This window comes from Macaca fascicularis, chromosome 5 (genome assembly GCF_037993035.2).
Source record: "Macaca fascicularis isolate 582-1 chromosome 5, T2T-MFA8v1.1".
Lineage (NCBI taxonomy): Eukaryota > Metazoa > Chordata > Mammalia > Primates > Cercopithecidae > Macaca > Macaca fascicularis.
Window position 1 is genome coordinate 502,391 of NC_088379.1, and position 26,765 is coordinate 529,155.

Genomic DNA, 26,765 nt, shown 5'->3' on the forward strand with positions numbered 1-26,765 from the left:
TATCTCTGAAGTCAAAGTTGCCTGTTTTACTACTGGCTCTTCTGTTGTGAGCAAGTCATTTTTCTCTGCATCTCTGTTCCTTCCTCTGTAAAATAAGGATAATAATAATACCTATGCATTGAGTTTCCTGTGAAAATTAACACCTATACAGGGTTATGGTTAGTATTTATTATTTATATGCTGAATTACATTAATGTGATTAATGAACATTTGAATTCAATAGCTGCCATAATCTGATTTTCCAGAGAAGGTAACAAAGGACTTGGATAAAGTGACTAAAAATGAAAACTATACCCCATGAACTGCATCCACTAAAACAAAAAAAATCATAACAAATTCAAGGTGATAACATGAATCTCAACAAAACAGATCATTGCAGATTTTGAATCTTGAATCTACACAGATCATTCTATTTTTCCAACACTTTCTTACACTCAGAAGGTTCAGCATAAAAAAGTTTTGCTATGTCATAGAAAATTATATGTAAAATTCTTCATAGCATTAAGTCTCTTAAAAATTTTAAGAGGGCCGGGTACGGTGGCTCACGCCTGTAATCCCAGCACTTTGGGGGGTTGAGGTGGGCAGACCATGAGGTCGGGAGATTGAGACCATCCTGGTTAATACAGTGAAACCCTGTCTCTACTAAAAATACAAAAAATTAGCCGGGCGGGGTGGTGGGTGCCTGTAGTCCTGGCTACTTGGGAGGCTTAGGCAGGTGAATGTCGTGAACCCGTGAGGCAGAGGTTGCAGTGAGCTTAGATCGTGCCACTGCAGGTTAGTCTAGGTGACAGAGCAAGATTCTGTCTCCAATAAAAAAAACAAAAAAACACACAAAAAATAATTTCTAAGATATATTTTAAGAGATTTCAAAATTCTGATGAGTTTCTTCATATGGTGCTTACAATATGCAACCCACTTATAAACCTATTCTAACTTATGTTTAACACACATTTTGTTAGAATCTCATACAATTTTTCCTTTACCAATACAGAGAAACAATGCTGACTTAATCCTCTTACCTGTGGACACTGAATTACTCTGATCTCAATTAAGTGATCTGAATGTTACATTGATAAGTTATAAATAATCTCAACCCAGTTAAAAACAATAATTTACATTAAAAATTATAAACTTCTCATCTGAACCTTGAAAGTCTATGTGAAATTACATGGCATGAAGAGAACAGTGAGGAAACTACTCATAACACAAAGGAAAAGAAGACCTCTGAGGAGGCATACAGAGCTGGGGATAAACACATGAAGACCTCTGAGGCATCCACAGCTGGGGATAAACACTTGAAGACATCACAAAACTAAAGATAATTAGAAAATAAAAACAGAAATCCTCTTTAAATTCAGAATGAGTCAGTTTTGCAGCCTAGGAACAGATGTCCTCTCCACATGCACAATTAGTGCCATTTCTTCACCATAGATATTTTCAATCTTTTACTTGGAGCTACGAACTAACTCCAGCAATATTTGTGGCCAGTTATGGAGCATCTATTACACACCCAGCACTTTGTGATTGTTCACTACAATTATTTATCAAAACATCCCCAATACTTGTTTTCCCACTACTTGTCGGAACAAATTGGCCCAATAAACTTAAAAATATCAATTATAAAAAGTGAAAGGAATAACTAAAGAAAACAGCTTATATAAGGTTATCCAATTAATGAAATGTTCTAATTAAAGATTACTTAATACATTGTGAAATTTCATCTAAAAATTTTTGTGCACTAAATTTTATAAAAACGATTAATTTCTGACAAGCTCAAATACTTTATGAAGTGAAAACAAAAAAATGAGAAACAAAATTATAGCTCTAGCATGAGGACCACATAAACACAGAATTGGTTGGCATGGGGCAATTCTCAACAATGATCCATTAGATTGTGCAGTAATTAAATAAAAAGAAAACATAAGTGTGATTTCAAAATGTTTTAGGTTTGTAGATTTCTAGTAAATTACCTATCCACAGTATTAACAGAACCTTCTTTGTTCCAATATTGCTATTTTCTTTGGAAAATAGGTACAAACTCTCATGCAAACACAATTGCTTGCTCCATAATTTCCTTACACCCAAGGTTTATCTTTAGAGCACAACATTTATATATTTAACTCCATGCAAATTAAAATTAAAAGGCTGTGTTTGCAGGACATGCCACATGTTCAAAGATAAATATGAAACATTTCTGAAAACCATTCAAGACTCAGGAATGTATGATTTATTACAATCATAAAATGACCCTTAGTAAAAAATAACTTACATTTAAAAATAATTAAACGGTGTAATTGGATTGTGTGTAATACGAAGGACAAATGCTTGAGGTGATGAATAACTCATTTACTCTGATGTGATTATGACATATTGTATGCCTGTATCAAAATAACCCATATATACCATGAATATATACATCTACTATGTACCCACAAAAACTTTTAAACTTCAGTAAGAATAAAAATGTAACATGGAAACAACAATATTCTTCAATTTATTTGCTGCTGAAAGCCACTGGAAAAAGAGACTAGAGATGTCATTCAACTATATTACCAGATAGTACATTGTTACCATCTTTAAGGTACACCCTTGAGTAAGGTGGGATAGGTGAAAGTTGGTGGCATAATAAAACGCTTCATTCAACGCACAAAAATTTTAACACAATAACAATTTTGTTTAAAAAATTAAGTTCACACATGATCTTCAAAATTTACTGCATTTTATTACATTTATAACATAAATGTACATTTGGTAAAACAATTTACTACTAAAATTCAGATTTTCTCTCACTATAATGCAAAGTATTACTCTGAACACCTACTTCATGCATCACTCAATAAGTCAACAACTAAAAGCCTCTCTGCTAAGATTTTCCTCACGCTTCTTTCATTTTTCTTCTCTTTCATGTAAGTTCATGAATAATGCCCACCTGATGCAAAGGAATTTCCCATATCTCCAGTGCAGCGACAGTTCATCACATGCTTTCACATAAATGAGAATGTTGAAATAGCATAATTTCAGAGTTCAATTATTTGCTTTTCAAAAAATTTATACTTTTAAGTGAAAAAATATACTTTGAATATAATCTCTTCAAAAACCTACTTTTAACTTATATGCAAAGAAATTTTCTAACAGGTTCAACTTCTGTTATACTTAATACTCTGATTTATTTTAAAGTCTGAATTATTAGTTCCTTAGTTTTTTTTACTGTAAATCCTCTGATGTACAGTCTTAATTTTAGCCTAAATATTTCTTCACATTTGGTGCATCTACAAATTACGTTCCATTAGAAACTCTCTGGTTTTTTTTTTTTTTTTTTTGAGAGTTTCACTCTTCTTACCCAGGCTGGAGTGGAATGGCATGATCTTGGCTCACACAACCTCCACCTCCTGGGTTCAAGCGATTATCCTGTCTCAGCCTCCCAAGTAGCTGGGATTACAGCCATGGACCACCACGCCCTGCTAATTTCTGTATTTTTAGTAGAGACAGGGTTTCTCCATGTTGGTCAGGCTGTCCTTGAACTCTCGACTTCAAGTGATCCACCCTCCTTGGCTCCCAAAGTATTGGGAATATAGGTGTAAGCCACTGTGCCCGGCCTCTGGTGTTTCTTAAGCTGCAGCTTCTGAACAGATGTTTTTCCACATTTACTACAGTCGTAGGATTTCTCTCCATTATAAATTCTCTGATGTTGAACAAAGTTTGAGCAACTGCTTCAGAGTTTTCCTCTAGTACAAAATGTATACAGTAAGTTCTGGGATACAAGTACAGGCACTAGAGCCCTCTTTATCTTTGTATTCTCTGTCTTAAGACTACTCTTCTTGGCCGGGCGCGGTGGCTCACGCCTGTAATCTCAGCACTTTGGGAGGCCGAGGTGGGTGGATCACGAGGTCAGGAGATCAAGACCATCCCTGGCTAACATGGTGAAACCCCGTCTCTACTAAAAATACAAAAAACTAGCCGGGCATGGTGGCGGGCGCCTGTAGTCCCAGCTACTCGGAGGCTGAGGCAGGAGAATGGCGTGAACCCAGGAGGCGGAGCTTGCAGTGAGCCGAGATTGCGCCACTGCACCCCAGCCTGGGCGACACAGCGAGACTCCGTCTCAAAAAAAAAAAAAAAAAAAGACTACTCTTCTTAACTTTAATAGCCTGTATTTTATAAAAGGTCTTTCAACAGAAATTACATAATACTTTTATTAACTATAAATTTAGAGTAGACATTAATAGCTTTTGTATTATTTTTATATTTGTACAAGTATCCTCACATATAAATACTATCATCTGCAAAGATATTAAGCATTGGTTAAAAGTTCTGCCACATTTTTTGTGTATCTAGATGTGTTCTTCAGTAGGAATTACACTAGGAAGTGACAAGAATTTGAAGTCTTTGTCACATTTTAAATGTTAATTTGGCTTCTCATCAATATAATTACTTACTGTTTACAACAGATTGAGGTGTGGTTAAAAACTTTCTCACATTTTTCATATTTGTAGAGTTTCTCTCCATCATGAATTATCTTAAAATTAGAAAGGATAGAGGAGTATTTAAAGACTGCGACCTTCATAAGACATTCCCCTGGTATGAGTTCTCTGATGTTTAAGAAAGCTGGAGTACAGCTTAAAGGCTTTGCCATATCCTTTACACTTGTATAGTTTTATCTCCAGTATGAATTTTCTTATGTGCATAAAGATTTGCAGACTGTCTAAAGGTTTTGCCACATTCTTCACATGTGTAGGGTTTCTCTCCAGTATGAATTCTCCTATGTACATAAAGGATTGCAGACTGTCTAAAGGCTTTGCCACATTCTTCACATGTGTAGGGTTTCTCTCCAGTATGAATTCTCCTATGTTTAGTAAGGACTGTGGAACTATTAAAGGCTTTACCACATTCTAAACATTTAAAGGGTTTCTCACCTGTATGTATCCTCTTATGTTTAGCAAAGCTTGAGGATGAGGTAATGACTTTGCCACATTCCTCACACTTGTAGGGTTTCTTCCCAGTGTGAATTTTCTCTTGTCTATTCAGGTGTGAGGACTGTTTAAACACTTCCCCCCGTTCTTTACATTTGTAGGGTTTATCTCCAGTATGAATTTTTTTATATTCATTCACGTTTGTGGACCATCTGAAGGCTCTGCCACGATCTTCACATGTGTAGGGTTTCTCTCTGGTGTAAATTCTCTTATGTGCAGCAAGGTTTCTTGACCTACTAAAGGCTTTGTCACCTTCTTCATATTTGTAAGGTTTCTCTCCAGTATGAATTTTCTTGTGTTGATTCAGGGCTGTGGACCGTCCAAAGGCTTTGCCACATTCTTCACATTTGTAATGTTTCTCTCCAATAAGAATTTTCTTGTGTTGATTCAGGTCTGTTGATAGGGCATAGGCTTTGCCACACTCTTCACATTTGGAAGGTTTCTCCCCAGTATAAGTTTTGTTGTGTTGATTCAGGTCTGTGTGCCATGCAAGGTGTTTGCCACACTCTTCACATTTATAAAGTTTCTCTCGAGTATGAATGTTCTTATGTCGATTCAGGTCTGTGTAGCGTCCAAAGGCTTTGCCACACTCTTCACATTTGTAAGGTTTCTCTCCAGTATGAATTCTCCTATGTGCATATAGGTTTGCAGACTGTCTAAAGGTTTTGCCACATTCTTCACATGTGTAGGGTTTCTCTCCAGTATGAATTCTCCTATGTACATAAAGGATTGCAGACTGTCTAAAGGCTTTGCCACATTCTTCACATGTGTAGGGTTTCTCTCCAGTATGAATTCTCCTATGTTTAGTAAGGACTGTGGAACTATTAAAGGCTTTACCACATTCTAAACATTTAAAGGGTTTCTCACCTGTATGTATCCTCTTATGTTTAGCAAAGCTTGAGGATGAGGTAATGACTTTGTCACATTCCTTACATTTGTAGGGTTTCTTTCCAGTGTGAATTTTCTCATGTCTATTCAGGTGTGAGGACTGTTTAAACACTTCCCCTCGTTCTTCACATTTGTAGGGTTTATCTCCAGTATGAATTTTCTTATATTCATTCAGGTTTGTGGACCATCTGAAGGCTCTGCCACGATTTTCACATGTGTAGGGTTTCTCTCCAGTGTAAATTCTCTTATGTGCAGCAAGGTTTCTTGAGCTACTAAAGGCTTTGCCACTCTCTTCACATTTGTAAGGTTTCTCTCCAGTATGAATTTTCTTGTGTCGATTCAGGTCTGTGCGCCATGCAAAGTGTTTGCCACACTCTTCACATTTGTAAGGTTTCTCTCGAGTATGAATGTTCTTATGTCGATTCAGGTCTGTGTAGCGTCCAAAGGCTTTGCCACACTCTTCACATTTGTAAGGTTTCTCTCCAGTATGAATTCTCCTATGTGCAGAAAGGTTTGCAGACTGACTAAAGGCTTTGCCACATTCTTCACATGTGTAGGGTTTCTCTCCAGTATGAATTCTCCTATGTACATAAAGGATTGCGGACTGCCTAAAGGCTTTGCCACATTCTTCACATGTGTAGGGTTTCTCTCCAGTATGAATTCTCCTATGTTTAGTAAGGATTGTGGAACTATTAAAGGCTTTACCACATTCTAAACATTTGAAGGGTTTCTCACCTGTATGAATCCTCTTATCTTGAGCAAAGCTTGAGGATGAGGTAATGACTTTGACATATTCCTTACATTTGAAGGGTTTCTTTCCAGTATGAATTTTCTCATGTCTATTCAGGTGTGAGGACTGTTTAAACACTTTCCCACATTCTTTACATTTGTAGAGTTTATCTCCAGTATGAATTTTCTTATATTCATTCAGGTTTGTGGACCATCCGAAGGCTCTGCCAGGATCTTCACATGTGTAGGGTTTCTCTCTGGTGTAAATTCTCTTATATGCAGCAAGGTTTCTTAACCTACTAAAGGCTTTGCCACTCTCTTCACATTTGTAAGGTTTCTCTCCAGTATGAATTTTCTTGTGTCGATTCAGGTCTGTGCGCCATGCAAAGTGTTTGCCACACTCTTCACATTTGTAAGGTTTCTCTCGAGTATGAATGTTCTTATGTCGATTCAGGTCTGTGTAGCGTCCAAAGGCTTTGCCACACACTTCACATTTGTAAGGTTTCTCTCCAGTATGAATTCTCCTATGTGCAGAAAGGTTTGCAGACTGACTAAAGGCTTTGCCACATTCTTCACATGTGTAGGGTTTCTCTCCAGTATGAACTCTCCTATGTACATAAAGGATTGCAGACTGTCTAAAGGCTTTGCCACATTCTTCACATGTGTAGGGTTTCTCTCCAGTATGAATTCTCCTATGTTTAGTAAGGACTGTGGAACGATTAAAGGCTTTACCACATTCTAAACATTTAAAGGGTTTCTCACCTGTATGTATCCTCTTATGTTGAGCAAAGCTTGAGGATGAGGTAATGACTTTGACATATTCCTTACATTTGAAGGGTTTCTTTCCAGTATGAATTTTCTCATGTCTATTCAGGTGTGAGGACTGTTTAAACACTTTCCCACATTCTTTACATTTGTAGGGTTTATCTCCAGTATGAATTTTCTTATATTCATTCAGGTTTGTGGACCATCCGAAGGCTCTGCCAGGATCTTCACATGTGTAGGGTTTCTCTCCGGTGTAAATTCTCTTATGTGCAGCAAGGTTTCTTGACCTACTAAAGGCTTTGCCACTTTCTTCATATTTGTAAGGTTTCTCTCCAGTATGAATTTTCTTGTGTTGATTCAGGGCTGTGCGCCATGCAAAGTGTTGGCCACACTCTTCACATTTGTAAGGTTTCTCTCGAGTATGAATGTTCTTATGTCGATTCAGGTCTGTGTACTGTCCAAAGGCTTTGCCACACTCTTCACATTTGTAAGGTTTCTCTCCAGTATGAATTCTCCTATGTGCAGAAAGGTTTGCAGACTGTCTAAAGGCTTTGCCGCATTCTTCACATGTATAGGGTTTCTCTCCAGTATGAATTCTCCTATGTACATAAAGGATTGCAGACTGTCTAAAGGCTTTGCCACATTCTTCACATGTGTAGGGTTTCTCTCCAGTATGAATTCTCCTATGTTTAGTAAGGACTGCGGAACGATTAAAGGCTTTACCACATTCTAAACATTTAAAGGGTTTCTCACCTGTATGTATCCTCTTATGTTGAGCAAAGCTTGAGGATGAGGTAATAACTTTGCCACATTCCTTACATTTGACGGGTTTCTTTCTAGTATGAATTTTCTCATGTGTATTCAGGTGTGAGGACTGTTTAAACACTTCCCCACATTCTTTATATTTGTACGGTTTATCTCCAGTATGAATTTTCTTATATTCATTCAGGTTTGTGGACCATCCGAAGGCTCTGCCACGACCTTCACATGTGTAGGGTTTCTCTCTGGTGTAAATTCTCTTATGTGCAGCAAGGTTTCTTGACCTACTAAAGGCTTTGCCACTCTCTTCACATTTGTAAGGTTTCTCTCCAGCATGAATTTTCTTGTGTTGATTCAGGGCTGTGGACCGACCAAAGGCTTTGCCACACTCTTCACATTTGTAAGGTTTCTCTCCAGTAAGAATTTTCTTGTGTTGATTCAGGTCTGTTGGTGGGGCATAGGCTTTGCCACTTTCTTCACATTTGTAAGGTTTCTCTCCAGTATGAATTTTCTTGTGTCGATTCAGGGCTGTGCGCCATGCAAAGTGTTGGCCACACTCTTCACATTTGTAAGGTTTCTCTCGAGTATGAATGTTCTTATGTCGATTCAGGTCTGTGTACTGTCCAAAGGCTTTGCCACACTCTTCACATTTGTAAGGTTTCTCTCCAGTATGAATTCTCCTATGTGCAGAAAGGTTTGCAGACTGTCTAAAGGTTTTGCCACATTCTTCACATGTGTAGGGTTTCTCTCCAGTATGAATTCTCCTATGTACATAAAGGATTGCAGACTGTCTAAAGGCTTTGCCGCATTCTTCACATGTGTAGGGTTTCTCTCCAGTATGAATTCTCCTATGTTTAGTAAGGATTGTGGAACTATTAAAGGCTTTACCACATTCTAAACATTTGAAGGGTTTCTCACCTGTATGTATCCTCTTATGTTGAGCAAAGCTTGAGGATGAGGTAATGACTTTGCCACATTCCTTACATTTGACGGGTTTCTTTCTAGTATGAATTTTCTCATGTGTATTCAGGTGTGAGGACTGTTTAAACACTTCCCCACATTCTTTGTATTTGTACGGTTTATCTCCAGTATGAATTTTCTTATATTCATTCAGGTTTGTGGACCATCCAAAGGCTCTGCCAGGATCTTCACATGTGTAGGGTTTCTCTCCAGTGTAAATTCTCTTATGTGCAGCAAGGTTTCTTGAGGTACTAAAGGCTTTGCCACTCTCTTCACATTTGTAAGGTTTCTCTCCAGTATGAATTTTCTTGTGTTGATTCAGGGCTGTGGACCGTCCAAAGGCTTTGCCACACTCTTCACATTTGTAAGGTTTCTCTCCAGTATGAATTTTCTTGTGTTGATTCAGAGCTATGGACCATCCAAAGTCTTTGCCACATTCTTCACATGTGTAGGGTTTCTCTCCAGCATGAATTCCTTTATGTTGAGTTATGTCTGAGAACTTCTGAAATGACTTGCCGTATTGGTTACATTTGAAATGTTTCTCTCCAGTATGTCTTGTCTTGTCTTTGTTTGAATTTGCAAATTTACTAAAAACTTTGACACCTGCATTACATTGAAATATTTTGCTCTGGGTATTTGGCAAGCATTGATTAATTCCATTATAACCTCCTTTCTGCACTTTACACACATTCATACTTTTACAGCCATTCCTTAATTGTAAATTCTCATGCCCACATTTTTCATATCTTCTCAGTATACATTTGTGGAATGAATCTTCTATCCCCTGCACTGGCAAAAAGTCTTGGGTGAAATAAGAACACACAGCTGAAAGAAATAAAAAATAACAAATTATCCCAGTTACTAGATTCATATGAATATACTTTACAAATCTTATAAAATTATACAAAGTACGCTAGTAAGATGGCATAACAAAAATACCACAAGTCATAACTTCTTCACAGACATATACATGTAACAAACATATAGTGATCAAAATGCCTTTGTGTGAAATCTATAAATGTGTTAATTGTATGCAATGCCTCAGGTAAGCACAATGCCAAGAGCCACATAGAACAGGAAAGAATGTTGGCTACATTCACCTACCAACAGTTCCTCCTCCTCCCCAATATAGCACTATGCCATTAGGAGAAAACTCTCAACTGTCTTTTTCCTTAAAAGCGAAAAAAAATACTGACACACATATCCTTACTTCTGCCTTTTGGGGTCTTTACAAAAACTGATTTCTGCCTCCCATAAAACAGTGCTGAAAGAAATGGTGATACTTTGGAAGAACAACTTGGGTATGTGAAGACAAATTACAAATATTTCAAGAGCAGACTGAAGTGCTAAATACAGGCAACAGGTAGAGCAAGTGATTAGAGACTTTTTTTTTTTTTTTGAAATGGAGTCTCACTCTCTCACCCAGGCTGGAGTGCACTGGTGTGATCTTGGCTCACTGCAAGCCCCACCTCCTGGGTTCATGCCATTCTCCTGCCTCAGCCTCCCCAGTAGCTGGGACTACAGGCGCCTGCCACCACGCCTGGCTAATTTTTGTGTTTTTAGTAGAGATGGGGTTTCACTGTGTTAGCCAGGCTGGTCTCGATCTCCTGACCTCATGATCTGCCTGCCTTAGCCTCCCAAAGTGCTGGGATTACAGGCGTGAGCCACCACGCCTGGCCAATTAGAGACTTTTAAGAGGAAACATGAAGAAACCCTTTTAACTAAAAAATAAACACGAAATTCCAGACAAGAGACATGCTTCCAACATGTATGACAAGTTCCCATAATCTCTATCAAAGATAATTGGCTTCAGACTACATCATGACAAACGAACATAATAAACGTTGTGACAAACAGCTTTTTGTTAATGCTCGAATAACAAGCAAATATTACAATGTATACAAAATAATTTTAAATTTTTCAGAGAACCATAAAAAACAAAGATGTACAAATTTTTAAAATGTAATCTGAATAATGCTGAATCAGTTAACTGAAAACACATACAACTAAATGTAATCAGAAAAATTAGAACATTAGTGAAAACATTAAAAACAAAAAAAAATCATGGAGGTGACAAATACGAAATGACTCAGAAATTTTCAAACGTTAAAAAAAGGATGCAATAAATGAAGCAGCTCAACAAACTTCAACTAGGATACACACACACAGATTTATGGCAAGGCGCATATATAAGCAAAGTTTCAAAAATCAAACACAAGAAGGGCGTCTCAGGAACTGCAAAATAAAAGTGATGTGTCATTTATAAGTGTGGTCTTATAAGATTACCAGTGAATCTGTCAACAAAAGTATTTCACACCAGAAGGAATTGCAATATAACTAAGGTGCTGGAGAAAAAAAAAAAAAAATTATACATGGGAATAATATAACCAGCAAAACTGTCCCAAAACTGAAGAAAAAGTAAAGACCTTTCAAGATAAGCAAACGCTGAAAAAGTATATTAGCACAACACCTGTCTTACCAAAAAAATACTGAAGCGTCTTCCAGTGAAAATAACATAATGCAAGAAAACCAAACATAATCATATGAAAATATGTAACTTTCTGAAAAAGATATGCACATACACAAAATTCTGTACTACTATCATAATAGTGCAGAAAACATTTTAATTATTCTCTAAAATTTTAAAGTTAAAAGCATAAAAATGATCATAAAGTGTTGATCATTATCCAGTAATAATATACAACATAAAAAATGATTACTGACATCAGTAACGAACTTGAGGACAGATGTAATGAGGAAGTTTTCTTTTCTTCCTGTCTCACTCTGTCACCCAGACCGGAGTGCAGTGGCATGATCTTGGCTCACGGCAATCTCTGTCTGCCCAGTTCAGGTGATTCTCCTGCCTCACCCTCCTAGGACTGCAGGTACATACCACCATGCCCTTCTAATTTTTTGTATTTTTAATAGAGACGGGGTTTCACCATGCTGGCCAGGCTGGTCTCAAACTCCTAACCTCATGATGTGCCTGCCTCGGCCTCCCAAAGTGCTGGGATTACAGGCATGAGCGACCGCGCCCAGCCCTTTTTTTTTTTTTTTGAGACAGAGCCTCACTCTGTTGCCAGGCTGGAGTGCAGCCGTGCAATCTTGGCTCACTGCAACTTCCACCTCCTAGGTTCAAGCAATTCTCCTGCCTTAGCCTCCCAAGTAGCTGGGACTACAGGCGCGGGGCACCACAGGCAGCTAATTTTTGTATTTCTGGTGAAGATGGGGTTTCAACATGTTGACCAGGATGGTCTCGATCTCTTTTCGTGAACTGCCTGCCTCGGCCTCTCAAAGTGCTGGGATTACACGTGTGAGCGCCCAGCCAAGGAAGAATTTTCAAATGCAACTCAGGTTTTTACCAGTTTTAAATATATTATTTTGCCGGGCACGGTGGCTCAATTCTGTAATCCCAGCACTCTGGGAGGCCAAGGAGGGTGGATCACGAGGTCAGGAGATCGAGACCATCCTGGCTAACATGGTGAAACCCCCTCTCTACTAAAAATACAAAAAACTTTAGCCGGGCATGGTGGCGGGCGCCTGTAGTCCCAGCTACTCAAGATGCTGAGGCAGGAGAATGGCAAGAACCCGGAAAGCAGAGCTTGCAGTGAGCCCAGATTGCGCCACTGCACTCCAGCCTGGGCCACTGAAGAAGGCTCTGTCTCAAAAAAATAAGACAAAATAAAAATATATTATTTTAAGAAATTTTATGTACTTCCCAAGATACCAGAAAAAGGTATCTCTATAGATACACCAAAAAATAAGATGACAGAAAAAGAAAATAAGGGGCAAAAATGAAATAATCCAGCAAAACAATAAAACTTATGAAGTAAAGGTTTCCATTCAAAATACATTCACCAAATAAAGGGATTGACTGCAAAACTTAACATGATCCAGCTTGCTTTTCTACAGGAGTCACTTGAGATGTAATGATTAAAAAAGACTGAAAAGGGTAAAATGAAAGAAGACATTTCATGCAAATAACCAAATAAGAGGTCCAAATTATACAACACAAAGTACATCTTAAGTCAAAACTGTCCTATTTCATAAAATATACTTTAACTAAAAGTTCGTAAGAAAGAAGGACATTAAACAATAATAAAGTTCCTTTACTGGGAACTCATGACAAATGTGCGTATACATATGTTAATGTGTCTGTGTGTTTATGTGTGTCCCACATTGAGTTCCAAATGTACAAAGCCAATACTGACAGAACTAAAGCAAGACAAAAAAAGCAATATAATTATACTAGGATATTTAAATACCTCAATTTCTGTAAAGAATAATGAAACAAGATAAAATATTCACAACAGGAGACTTGAAAGCAGTATTAAACAATTATGCCTAACAGAATTGTAGAGAACATTGCTCAACAACAAGAGAATACACACCTTCCTCAATAGCTCATACAATATTCTCCAGGATAAACGACATATTAGGACACAAAAAAAGTCTTAACAGAAGTTTTTAAAATTGAAATTTTACAGATTACTTTTAATGACCAAACTGGAATGAGAGTAGAAATTAATAAAGAAAACTATAAACCCTGTCTACACTAAAACTACAAAAAATTAGCCAGGCGTGGTGGCAGGCAACTGTAGTCCCAGCTACTGGACAGGCTGAGGGAGGAGGATGGCGTGAACCCAGGAGGCGGAGCTTGTAGTAAGCTGAGAGTGCGCCACTGCACTCCAGCCTGGGCGACAGAGCAAGACTCTGTATCCCCACCCCCCCCCCAAAAAATGTACATACTTATAGAAATTAACACAAACTAAAGATTGAAATAATAAAGATGTCTAGACTGCTCAATGTAATCTACAGATTAAATGCAATCCCTGTCAAATTTGTAATTAAATTACTGTAGTAATAGAAACAGCAACCCCCATATTATACGAAATTAAGAAACAGTGAAGTACCCAACAGTTGTCAAAAACAGAAGCAATCTCAGAGGCTTCACAGTTCCTGATTTCAAAACACATAAAAAGCTAAAGAATTAAAACAATTTGGGATGGGTATAAAGCTGAACAGCTAGATCAATAAAATAAAATCTAGCAAAAATATAAACACACACAGTCACAAGAATAATTTAGACATTCATAATTATTGCAGCATTGTTACTGAAAGCAAATAAATGCAACACAGATTTCTCTCACCAAACTGATAAATTGGAAATATTAAAATTATGAAATATTACTGTTTATAAAAAGCAAAAATCAAACACTTAAAGATAAATCTTGATGACATTAATATAAAATAAGTCACAAAGAGAAACTGTATAAATCAACTTACATCAGATATCTAAAGCAGTTTGACTTTAAAACAACAGAATCGTGTTTGTAAAGGGCCAGAAAATAGAAAAAGTAGGTAGTTGTTTAACGTGTATTGAGTGTTAGCTTTGCAAGATAAACATATTCTAAAGATAGAATGCATAACAATGTTAATATGACTAAGCCGAATATTTAACAAATATATGATTGTAAAGTTTATGCATTTTTGAAAACAATTAAAAATAATATCTAAGAGAGGTATGCCACTTTTGGAAATTATCTTCAAATCACAAAAGTGTTTCTCACACACACACAAAAATAAAGATTTACAAACAAATAGAGGGTAAAATTAGGAGAATTTCAATGACTACTCACCTAGGCAGGGTAAAATCACCATGGTATGCACAAATAAAACAAGTATACAACTTACAAACAATAGGGAAAGAGTATGCAGACAGATAAACACAGAGACTCTTAAAGTAGACAGTGTACACAGCTGAGTGCTTTCATACACAATAACAACATTAAATAAAAACATCCTTCTCATGTTCCAGGTCTCAGACAACAGGTTTTCTACTCTTTCCTGTTCAGTATAATTTCGGCCATTAGTCTGTCATATATAGTCTTTATTGTGTATAGGTATACGATCTATACCTAATTTGAGTTTCTTAAATCACAAAGACATGTTCAGTTTTGCCAAATGCTTCTGCATTCACAATAAAAAATAAAGCTGTCTAATAACAAATGTAATTTAAAAGGTGAACACTCTACACTGAAATTTATAAATCATTAAAAACTGAAAAAAGTCAAGAAAAATTGAAAGTATTGCTCATAAAATTAAAAATTATGAAAGTTCAATCTCTATCAAATCAATGCAATCTCTATCAAAATACCAATGACTTTTTTCACAGAAATGGAGAAAACAAACTTAAACTTTATACGGAACCATCAAAGACCCCCCAAATAGCAAAAGTAATCCTGAGCCAAAAAAAAAAAAAAACAGCTGGAAGCATCACACTACCTGACTCCAAAATATACTACAAAGCTATAATAAGCAAAATAGCACGATACTGGCATAAAAACAAACAGATCAAACTATCCAGTGAGCCCAGTAATAAATTCCTGAACCTAGAAACAAGTGATTTTCAAACAAAAATGTCAATAACACACATTTGGAAAAAGACAGTGTTTTCAATAAATGGTGTTAGGAAAATTATCTACAAGATAATAAAAAAAATAAAACTAGGCTCCTACCTTTCATGATATAAAAAAACTCAATCACAAATAAAGATTTCAATGGGAAACCCAAATAAAGCTATTTGAAGTAAACATACAGGAATGCTTTGCCACATATTACAGAGCAAGGAATCTCAAAAGCACAGGCAAAAGAAGCAAAAATATGCAAATGGGATTACAACAAAGTAAAAATGCTTTGCACAGCAAAGACAACAACAGAGTGAAGAGATAACCTACAGAATGAAAGAAAATATTTGCGAAATAGACATATGACAAAAGATAAATTTACAGAATATATAACAAACTTAACAAAAATAACACAATTTGAACATAGGCAAGAGACTTTAAGAGACGTTTTTCAAAAGAAATACAAATAGCCAAAAAGTACATGCAAAGATGCTCAACATCACTAATTGTCAGAGAAATGCAAATCAAAACAAGATACCACTTCACTTCAATTAGAATGACTGTAATTAGAAAGACAAAAAAAAAGTTGGTGAGAATGAATAGAAAAGGAAACACATACAGTTGGAAAAATTATTAGTAGAGCCATTATAGAAAAAAATAAGTATCACAGGATAACATATATTTAAACCATCAACAAATGGTATTTTAACACTGTTTCTTTGACTCCTCGCCTACACAATAAACTGTGGATGACCAGATACACACACACACACACACACACACACACACAAAATAATTCAAATTGCTGGATCACGTTCTATTTTTAATTTTTTAATTAAATGGGATTGCTGGAACATATGTAAGTTCTATTTTCATTGTAGCTACAGAAAACAAAACCAGTATGTCAAAGAGAAATCTACACTCCCGTGTTTACTACAGCACTATTTACAATGGCCAAGATATATGGAATCAATCCAAGTGTCCAAAACTTGGATGAATAAAGAAAATGTAGTATATATACACAATAAAATACTATTCATCTACAAAAGAGAATTCAATTTTGGTATTTGCCACAACACAGATGAATCTGGAGGCCATTACGTTAAGTGAAATAAAACAGATACACTGAGACAAACACCACATGATCTTACACATATGTGAAATCTAATATAAACATTTATGATGAAGGCTATATGCAACTAGTCTTGGCAATCAGTTTTTGAATATAACATCAAAGGTTTACACATGTATTTAAAATATCCCAAAAAAGCTGGGCACGGTGTCTTATGCCTATAATCCCAGCACTCTGGGAGGCCAAGGTGGGCAGATCACAAGTTCAGGAGATCAAGACCATCCTGGCTAACACAGTGAAATCCCCTCTTTACTAAAAATACAACAAAATTAGCCGGGCATGGTGGCGGGTGCCTGTAGTCCCAGCTACTCGGGAGGCTGAGGAAGGAGAATGGCGTGAACCTGGGAGGCAGAGCTTGCAGTGAGCCGAGATTGCACCACTGCACTCCAGCCTGGGCAACAGAGGGATACTCTGTCTCAAAAAAATAACATAACATAATATAACATAACATAATCCCAAAAATATTCAAGGCAGGGCTTTAAATACATGTTTACACATGCATATTCATTCATTATTATTTACAAAAGACAATTCCTGGAAACACAAATGTCCCTTTAGAGATCAATATCAGATTTTTAAAATGTGACATATACATACAATATTTTATTTTAAAACAAAGATATTCTGACATATATTTGTGGAGGAAAAGTCAAATACTAAATTTGAACTCAATTGAACATGGACACAAACAGTGGTCACCAAGTCCCAGAACAGGTTGTGAGTCCCTTGAGGTCTTCAGCCAGCACTATTATGAAGAAATCTCTATTTCAATCTATTCCTATATATTAGTTATTGAAAAAGAATAGACAATCACAAAAACAAGTTGACCTTTTTGTGTTCCTGGAGCCCAGTTCACGAAAGGCCCTAGTGATAGGACCTCATGCCAAACAACTCATTATAAAAACAGCTAGGGTCCCATAGCATTACGAACCTTCATGAGACCCCTCCTCGTCTGTGCACGGATGGGTGGCCGACTCTGGAGCCCGGGCTGTTGCTTCCCAGTCTGGTGGTGAATCCTCCACAGTCTGGTGAATGTAAATATATATACCTCTTTTCCCTTCTCCCCTTCCCATTGCAATTTGGTTATTACATCATTTGCTTATTATATCTGCACTGCCATTTATGTGAGATAAAGGTTGTTTACCCTTAAAGGTATTGTGTGTTTTCTCCCCCTAACACATTTCCCGCACAGATCGTTTTGGGTGTCAGGAACAGGATCCGAAAGCGAAAACGTGCCATTTTTCAGCCACAAGGAATGGGCTGGGAGCTTGGGGGCTTCCCATATCCTGGGATGGGAACTCCCGCAGTTCTCTCCTTTGGCCATTGAGTGATCCAAGGGAACTGGTCTTTTTGAAAATAGGGAATCTAAATTAGTGCATTTTGAACCGTTGGCTGTGCGTGAGGTGCTGCAGGGAATCCCAGTTGATAAAGGGAATGCTGAGGGAATTGCCCGGCGTGGATAGTGCTTGCTTACTGCTTATAAGTTAACGTGTCAAGACAGGGACTGGTTGCTACACGAGAAATGTAAGCTGAAAAAAAAAATGCTAATCTGACTTCCTGACTGGCCCTGGCCAGGCCTATGTCTTGACTGATCAGGCTGAAAGCTATCAGCCTATTGCTGAAAAAAGCAGCTGTCCAAATGGCCCGGTCAGGGTAAAACTGAAGAACTAGTCAGCTGGGGCTTGGAGCAGGTAAAAACCCAGCTCCTATCTCAAAGATGGGAAATCAACCCTAGGAAAATTCAAGAACCTGCACAAACTGTAAAATTCCTTGGCATCCTATGAAATACACGGTAATAGTCCATTTTACAAAAGGCTAAGGCTAAAATACTAGAATTTGCAACCCCTGCCACTAAAAAGGAGGCCTAGAAATTTATTGGTTTGCTGGGATTGTGGAGACATCATATGCCCCACATAGGTAACATATTACAACCTCTGCAATGCAGTCACTAGAAAATGCTATGACTTTCACTGGGGACAGAAAGAGAGAGTGTGGCTTTTGAACAAGCTAAACAAGCGTTGCAGCTGACCCTGGACCTACGGCCCATACGAAATAGGCCACGAGAACTGCAAGTAGCTGTCCTAGATCAACATGCTAATCAGAGCCTTAGGCAGAAACAAGGTGGGAAGAGGGTACACCTTGGGGGTTTTTGACCCGGAAACTGCCATAGGCTGGCAAAGTTTATACCCCTTCCAAGAAGCAATTGTTAGCTTTTTATTGGGCTTTGCTGGAAACAGAGGACCTTTGCTTCAACCATGAGGTCTTTATGAGGCCTGAAATTCCTATTATGACTTGGGTCATGAATTCCCCCAAAACTCACCAGATAGGGCACACTCAGGAAAGCAGCATTATAAAATGGAAATGGTATACACAAGATAGGACTAAGCCAGGACGAAAGGGGATACTGCTTTTGCATAAGGATGTACAAAACTTGCCAGCTCAGAAAACCACCAAGAAAGCCCTTCAGATAAGAAAACCTCCCCCATCCAATGGGGCAAATGCTTTAAAAAACTAAGCCCAGAGGACCAGAAACATGCCTGGTTTACTAATGGTCCCACAAAATACACTGGTAGCACTTGATGCTAGAAGGCTGTGGCTTACAATCCTGTTAGAAAACATAAGCATTTCTTGGCCGGGCGCGGTGGCTCAAGCCTGTAATCCCAGCACTTTGGGAGGCCGAGGCGGGTGGATCACGAGGTCAGGAGATCGAGACTATCCTGGCTAACATGGTGAAACCCCGTCTCTACTAAAAATACAAAAAAAACTAGCCGGGCGTGGTGGCGGGCGCCTGTAGTCTCAGCTACTTGGGAGGCTGAGGCGGGAGAATGGCGTGAACCCAGGAGGCGGAGCTTGCAGTGAGCCGAGATCATGCCACTGCACTCCAGCCTGGGAGACACAGCGAGACTCCGTCTCAAAAAAAAAAAAAAAAAAAAAAAAAAAAAAAAAGAAAACATAAGCATTTCTGATGAAGGAAAAGGTGGAAGCAGCTAGCTGGTTGAACCAGTAGTGGTCCTCTGAGTTATTTAGGAGGAGGCCAGAGGGATCTGTCACTTGTATACCAACTCTTGGTCAGGAGCAAATGGTCTTACTACCTGGTTGCACCAATGGCAACAAAACAAACGGTTAATTGTGAATAAAGAGGTTTGGGGAAAAAAATACTGGGAAGATACCTGAATCCTGGTGTACACTACCATTATCACTGTTTTCCATGTTGATGCTCACGTGTCTCTGTTTTCTCTTGACAGACTATTTAATCAGCAGGCAGATCAACCAGCCAAAATTTCCACCACAACTGAAAACTTGAATGTGAATGAATGGATTACAACATATTCAAGCCTTGCAGTGAGAGGCATTATAATGTAATAACCTATCTACTAACAGTCAGCACCTGTGTCTTTGTGCCTGAGGCCAAGAATAAGTTCATCAGCTGGGCAGCCACCACTGTAGAAGAAGCCAACCACAATCAATGTTGGCTATGAGTAGAGTTGCCAGAGGCCACCAGGAATGAGCTACCTTGGAGAATCGTCCCTGCCAACATTTCCGAATGGCTCTATCACTGCCAATGGGGCCACAACAACAACAACTGCAATCCAACCTGGACTTCCTCTGACCAAACCAAGCAATCGATTTATGCCCAAGTCAGGTGAAAAGTGAACTCCACCTTCACCTTGCATCAAACGCCTTGGTATCCTGACCAACATGCCTGGAAAGGTATATACTGGGAACCCGCTGTGCTGAAGGCTGGATTCTGTATAGCACCCCACTCCCCCACTTTGTCTGGAGGCTGTAAATGGCTCCTCTAATGTTACTCTGGGTTTCTCCCACCAGATAATTGTCAATATATACTCCAAATCAACAATATTGTCCCTAATGAAACACAATCTCTTTCCTACTTACACATTAGTACACTATGATTACAGTAACTATATTGCAGTCCCCTGGGGGGCCCTCTGGATATGTGGATCCTACGGGTCATGACACCTGCCCCTACAATGGACACAGAGATACACTTGGGGGTGGCCATTAATTCCATTCACCATACAAATGTGCTGGACTCCCTGGTGGTGATATTCTACTACAGTATTCTCCCCTGCCACTGGTACAATCCTGCTTCGGCAGCAATTAAAATATTAAGCATACATGTAGACAAAGCTCTCTACTAAAAATACAAAAATTAGCCAGGCATGGTGGTGGGCGCCTGTAGTCCCAGCTACTCAGGAGCCTGAGGCAGAAGAATCGCTTGAACCTGGGAGGCGAAGGTTGCAGTGAGCCAAGATCATGCCACTGCACTCCAGCCCAGCAACACAGCCAGACTCCATCATAAATAAATAAGGAGAACCTACATGAAAAAACACTCCCCAGTAAAACAGAGTTGAAAATAAAAATAAAAAATTCTGACCTATAAAAGACTGAATATAATATAGATGTACCATAAAAACAATCCTTTAAATAACTACAGTTTTCAACTGTGACTGTGTACTTACGAAGATCTGGTGTTTTGAATCCTTACATGCAGTGTACAGCAGTTAAAAAAAAAAAAGGGATCTCGGCCAGGCACAGTGGCTCACGCCTGTAATCCCAGCACTTTTAGAGGCCGAGGCGGGCAGATCACAAGGTCAGGAGATTGAGACCATCCTGGCTAACACGGTGAAAACCTGTCTCTACTAAAAATACAAAACGCAAGCCGGGCGTGGTGGTGGGCACCTGTAGTCCTAGCTACTTGGGAGGCTGAGGCAGGAGAATGGCGTGGACCCGGGAGGCGGAGCTTGCAGTGAGCCAAGACAGAGCCACTGCACTCCAGCCTGGGCGACAGAGCGAGACTCTGTCTCAAAAACAAAAAGGATGCATCTCAATTAAAAAGTGCTCTAATAAGAATGAGCCTTTTCAGTACATTTATTTGTTACAATGTGTAAATGTGAGCATTTTATTTCAGAAATGTGAATTTGAAATCTGATAAATTTGACATAGAATATATCAGAAACTGAAAACATAGTAAGATGGCAGGAGGTTCTCTATGCACAACTTCTACAGTTACAAAAATGCAGCACTTATGTCCTGAAAAAGGGAACTTTATGGGAGCCTTGGAATCCATGTCAAGGGTTGTGAACCCAAGACTGAGGAGGGCCGTATTGAAAAGACATGCCCTTGTTTGAGTGGCATGCTTGCCCATCACGGTCACAGCTACAAAATAAAATATGTCCAATTTTCATTGTAGGCTTAGCTGTAGACCATTTGGTTTTGTTCCTGCCACTAGAACCATCTGCAAAGACACCTAAACCAAGACACCTATGCCTCAGGTGAAAGGCCTTTAGAAGTTGGTTCTATCTGTGGTCTCCGAATTAGCCCCAAATCCACCCTTTGCACATGTCAGTCATGGTGTGGAAGAAATCCTGCCCAGACACCCACAGAGAGAAACATCTATCTGTGCCCCTGGATGTAGGCTTGCCAGTATTTATTTGACAGTGGGTCTTCACGTGGCACTATAACCTGGCTCCAAGTCCACGCAACCAAAGTCCAGAAGAAGTTTTTCCTAACCTGGGACCTGCCAAAAAGCACACCTATATGTGCCCCTGTAGGCATGTTGGCTGACTTCATTCCCACTGTGAATCGTGAAGCAGTCACATAACCACGCTCTGGTCTCTGTCACTTAGAGTCTGAAAGACGTCCTGCCCACCCAGAAATCTGGAGGGAGAAATGCCATGAACCCCAAAACAGACCTGAAGACTTTGTTCTCAGCTATGTATCCTGAAGCAGCCTTGTGAATCGTTCCACACCCTCTCAGCTGTGATCAAGGGTCAGTACTGCTCATCTAGGAACTTGTCCAATGACTAGGTTAGACATTTCCAAACACCTCTCAAGAGCGACACAGGAGGAGCCATACCTGCTCCATTGATTGTATCAGCACCTTAATCTGCAGATATAACTGGAGGGTTTTCTTCCTCAGTGCCAGTCATACTGGTCAACACCTTGAAGAAAGTTCAGTCTTCTCAGAAAATACACAGAATCCACAACTGTCTGATGCCCAGATAACAGGTCTGCCAAGCATGAATTTCACTGCAGACCCAGTAGTAGTTGTGTGACCTGAATCCGAAGCACTTTATTGCAATCTCAGTGGAAATCTCATCAGTCCAGAAATCCAATAGGAGAAGACATTTACCTCCCAAAACTAGTCTATAAAGACAGAATGGTGTATTTACTCCTTCAGATGCAATGACGTCAAAACAAGGCTTCACAAATTATGAAAGATCAGGCAAACATAACAGCACTAAAGGAAACTAAAAATGCTCCAGGAACCATTAACAATAAAACACAGATCCAAGCCAGGTGTGGTGGCTCACGCCTGTAATCCCAACACTCTGGGGAGCCAAGGCGGGTGTATCACCTGAGGTCAGGAGTTCAAGACCAACCTGGCCAACATGGCAAAACCCCATCTCTACTAAAAATACAAAAATTAGCAGGGCATGGTGGCACGTGCCTGTAATCCCAGCCACCCAGGAGGCTGAGGCAGGAGAATCGCTGGAACCCAGGGGGCAGAGGCTGCAGTGAGCCAAGATTGTGCCACTGCACTCCAGCCTCGGGTGACAGAGCAAGACTCCGTCTCAAGAAAAAAAAAAAAAAAACTAAAAAATAGCTAACAGAAAATGTTCAGAGCAGCCAGAGAGAAAAGTCAGGTTATGCCCATCAGACTAACAGCAGATTTCTCTGCAGAAACCCCACAAACCAGAAGAAAGTGGGGGCCAATATTCAACATTCTTAAACAAAATAATTTTCAACCCGGAATTTCACATCCAGCCAAACTAAGCTTCATAAGCGAAGGAAAAATAATACAAACAAGCAAATGCTGAGAGATTTTGTCACCACCAGGTCTGACTTAGAAGAGCTCTTGAAGGACACATGAAAAAGAAAAACCGGTACCACCCACTGCAAAAACATACCAACCTGTAAAGACCATCGACACTATGAAGAAACTGCACCAGCTAATGGGCAAAATAACCAGCTAGCATCGTAATGACAGGATCAAATTTACACATAACAATATTAATCTTAAATGTAAATGGGCTAAATGCCCCAATTAAGACACAGACTGGAAAGTTAGATAAAGAGTCAAGAGGCCGGGCGCGGTGGCTCAAGCCTGTAATCCCAGCACTTTGGGAGGCCGAGATGGGCGGATCATGAGGTCAGGAGATCGAGACCATCCTGGCTAACACAGTGAAACCCCGTCTCTACTAAAAAATACAAAAAACTAGCTGGGCGAGGTGGCGGGCGCCTGTAGTCCCAGCTACTCGGGAGGCTGAGGCAGGAGAATGGCGTGAACCCGGGAGGCGGAGCTTGCAGTGAGCTGAGATCCGGCCACTGCACTCCAGCCTGGGCGACAGAGCGAGACTCTGTCTCAAAAAAAAAAAAGAGTCAAGACCCATCAGTGTGCCATACTGAGGAGATCCATCTCATGTGCAGAGACAAACACAGGCTCAAAATAATGGGATGGAGGAGGAGTATTTACCAAGCAAATGGAAAGCAAAAAAAAGCCGGGGTTGCAATCCTAGTCTCTGATAAAACAGACTTCAAATGAACAAAGATCAAAAACAGAAGGGGTCAGGCGCAGTGGCTCATGCCTGTAACTCCCAGCACTTTGAGAGTCAGAGGCAGATGGATCACGAGGTCAGGAGATCAAGACCATCGTGGCTAACACAGTGAAACCCAATCTCTACAAAAATAGAAAAAATTAGCCAGGCGTGGTGGTGGGCGCCTGCAGTCCCAGCTACTCAGAAGGCTGAGGCAGAATGGTGTGAACCCGGGAGGCAGAGCTTCCAGTGAGCCGAGATCATGCCTCTACACTTTAGCCTGGGCGACACAGTGAGACTCCGTCTCAAAAAAAAAAAAAAAAAAGAAAAAGAAGAAGGGCATTACATAATGGTAAAGGGATCAATGCAACAAGAAGAGATAACTATCCTAAATATATATGCACCCAATACAGGAGTACCCAGATTCATAAAGCAAGTTCTTAGAGACCTACAAAGAGAGATGACTCTCGCACAATAATAATGGGAGACTTTAACACCCCACTGTCAATATTAGATCAACAAGACAGAAAATTAACAAGGATATTCAGGACTTCAACTCACCTCTGGACCAAGCAGACCTAACAGACATCAACAGAACTCTCCACCCCAAATCAACAGAATATACGTTATTCTCAGCACCACATTGCACTTATTCTAAAGTTGAACACATAACTGAAGTAAAACACACTTCAGCAAATGCGAAAGAACGAAAATTATAACAGTCTCTCAGAAAACAGTGCAATCAAATTAGGACTCAGGATTAAGAAACTCAAAACCATACAACTATATGGAAACTGAACAACCTGCTCCTGAATGACTACTGGGTAAATAATGAAATTAAGGTAGAAATAAATAAGTTATTTGAAACCAATGAGAACAAAGACACAACCTACTAGAATCTCTGGGACACAGCCAAAGCAGCCTTTAGAGGGAAATTTATACCACTAAATGCCCACAAGAGAAGGCAGGAAAGACCTAAAATCGACACCCTATCATCACAATTAAAAGAACTAGAGAAGCAAAAGCAAACAAATTCAAAAGCTAGCAGAAGACAAGAAATAACTATGATCAGAGCAGAACTGGAGAAAATTTTTAAAAAATCTAGTGAATCCAGGAGCTAGTTTTTTTTTTTAAAGATCAACAAAATAGACCGCTAGAAACACTAATAAAGAAGAAAAGAGAGAAGAATCAAATAGACACAATAAAAAATGATAAGAGAGATATCAACAATGATCCCACAGAAACAAACTACCATCAGAGAATACTATAAACACCTCTACGCAAATAAACTAGAAAATCTAGAAGAAATGGATACATTCCTGGACACACACACCCTCCCAAGACTTAACCAGGAAGAAGTCGAATCCCTGAATAGACCAGTAACAAGTTCTGAAATTGAAGCAGTAATAGCCTACCAACCAAAAAAAGCCAGGACCAGACGGATTCACAGCCAAACTCTACCAGCAGTAAAAAGGGGAGTTGGTACCATTCCTTCTGAAACTATTCCAAACATTAGAAAAAGAGGGACTCCTCCTTAACTCATTTTATGAAGCCAGCATCATCCTGATAACAAAGCCTGGCAGAGAAACAACAAAAGAAAAAAATTCAGGCCATTATCTCTGATGAACATCGATATGAAAATCCTCAATAAAATACTGGCAAACCGAATGAATCCAGCAGCACATCAAAAAGCTTATCTGCCATGATCAACTTGGCTTCATCCCTAGGATGAAACACTGGTTCAACATATGCCAATCAATAAACATAATCCATCACATAAACAGAACCAATGACAAAAACCACATGATTACCTCAACAGATGCAGAAAAGGCCTTCGATAAAATTCAACACCCCTTCAAGCTAAAAACTCTCAATCAACTAGATATTGATGGAATGTATCCCAAAATAATAAGCTATTTATGACAAACACAGCCAATATACTGAATAGGCAAAAGCTGGAAGTATTCCCTTTGAAAACCGCGATAAGACAAGGATGCCCTCTCTTACCACTCCTATTCAAAATAGTATTGGAAGTTCTGGCCAGGACAATCAGGCAAGAGAAAGAAATAAAGGGTATTCAAATAGGAAGAGAGGAAGTCAAGTTGTCTCTGTCTGCAGACGACATGATTGTATATTTAGAAAACCGGCCGGGCGCGGTGGCTCAAGCCTGTAATCCCAGCACTTTGGGAGGCCAAGACGGGCGGATCACGAGGTCAGGAGATCGAGACCATCCTGGCTAACACGGTGAAACCCCGTCTCTACTAAAAACACAAAAAAATTAGCCGGGCGAGGTGGCGGCGCCTGTGGTCCCAGCTACTCGGGAGGCTGAGGCAGGAGAATGGCGGGAACCCGGGAGGCGGAGCTTGCAGTGAGCTGAGATCCGGCCACTGCACTCCACCCTGGGCGACATAGCGAGACTCCGTCTCAAAAAAAAAAAAAAAAAAAAGAAAACCCAGTTGTCTCACCCCAAAATCTCCTTAATCTGACATGCAACTTCAGCAAAGTCTTAGGATACAAAATCAATTTGTAAAAGTCACAGCATTCCTATATACCAATAATAGACAATAGACAGAGAGCCAAATCATGAGTGAACTCC

At 39.3% G+C, this 26,765-nt stretch overlaps 1 protein-coding gene and 2 long non-coding RNA genes across 6 annotated transcripts in view; 2 read left to right on the top strand and 1 right to left on the bottom strand.

The window, feature by feature from the left end:
* The window catches only part of LOC102142861 (uncharacterized), a 68,760-nt gene extending 43,302 nt beyond the window's left edge, over window positions 1-25,458 (top strand). For all 3 annotated transcript variants that reach the window (XR_010586696.2, XR_010586695.2, XR_012434532.1), the window contains one exon: window positions 19,853-25,458. This is a non-coding gene — a long non-coding RNA (uncharacterized lncRNA). The remainder of the gene's footprint in view (window positions 1-19,852) is intronic.
* Window positions 2,205-26,765, bottom strand: part of LOC102124971 (uncharacterized) — a 41,722-nt gene continuing 17,161 nt past the window's right edge. For both annotated transcript variants that reach the window (XM_065544618.2, XM_045391957.3), the window contains one exon: window positions 2,205-9,893. In XM_065544618.2, coding sequence (XP_065400690.1) covers window positions 4,636-9,762 — 5,127 coding nt within the window. In that variant the 5' untranslated portion in view covers window positions 9,763-9,893 and the 3' untranslated portion in view covers window positions 2,205-4,635. The remainder of the gene's footprint in view (window positions 9,894-26,765) is intronic.
* On the top strand, window positions 16,629-18,793 carry LOC141410268 (uncharacterized). The gene is made up of 2 exons (XR_012434535.1): window positions 16,629-16,756; window positions 17,082-18,793. It is a non-coding gene; the product is annotated as an uncharacterized lncRNA (long non-coding RNA).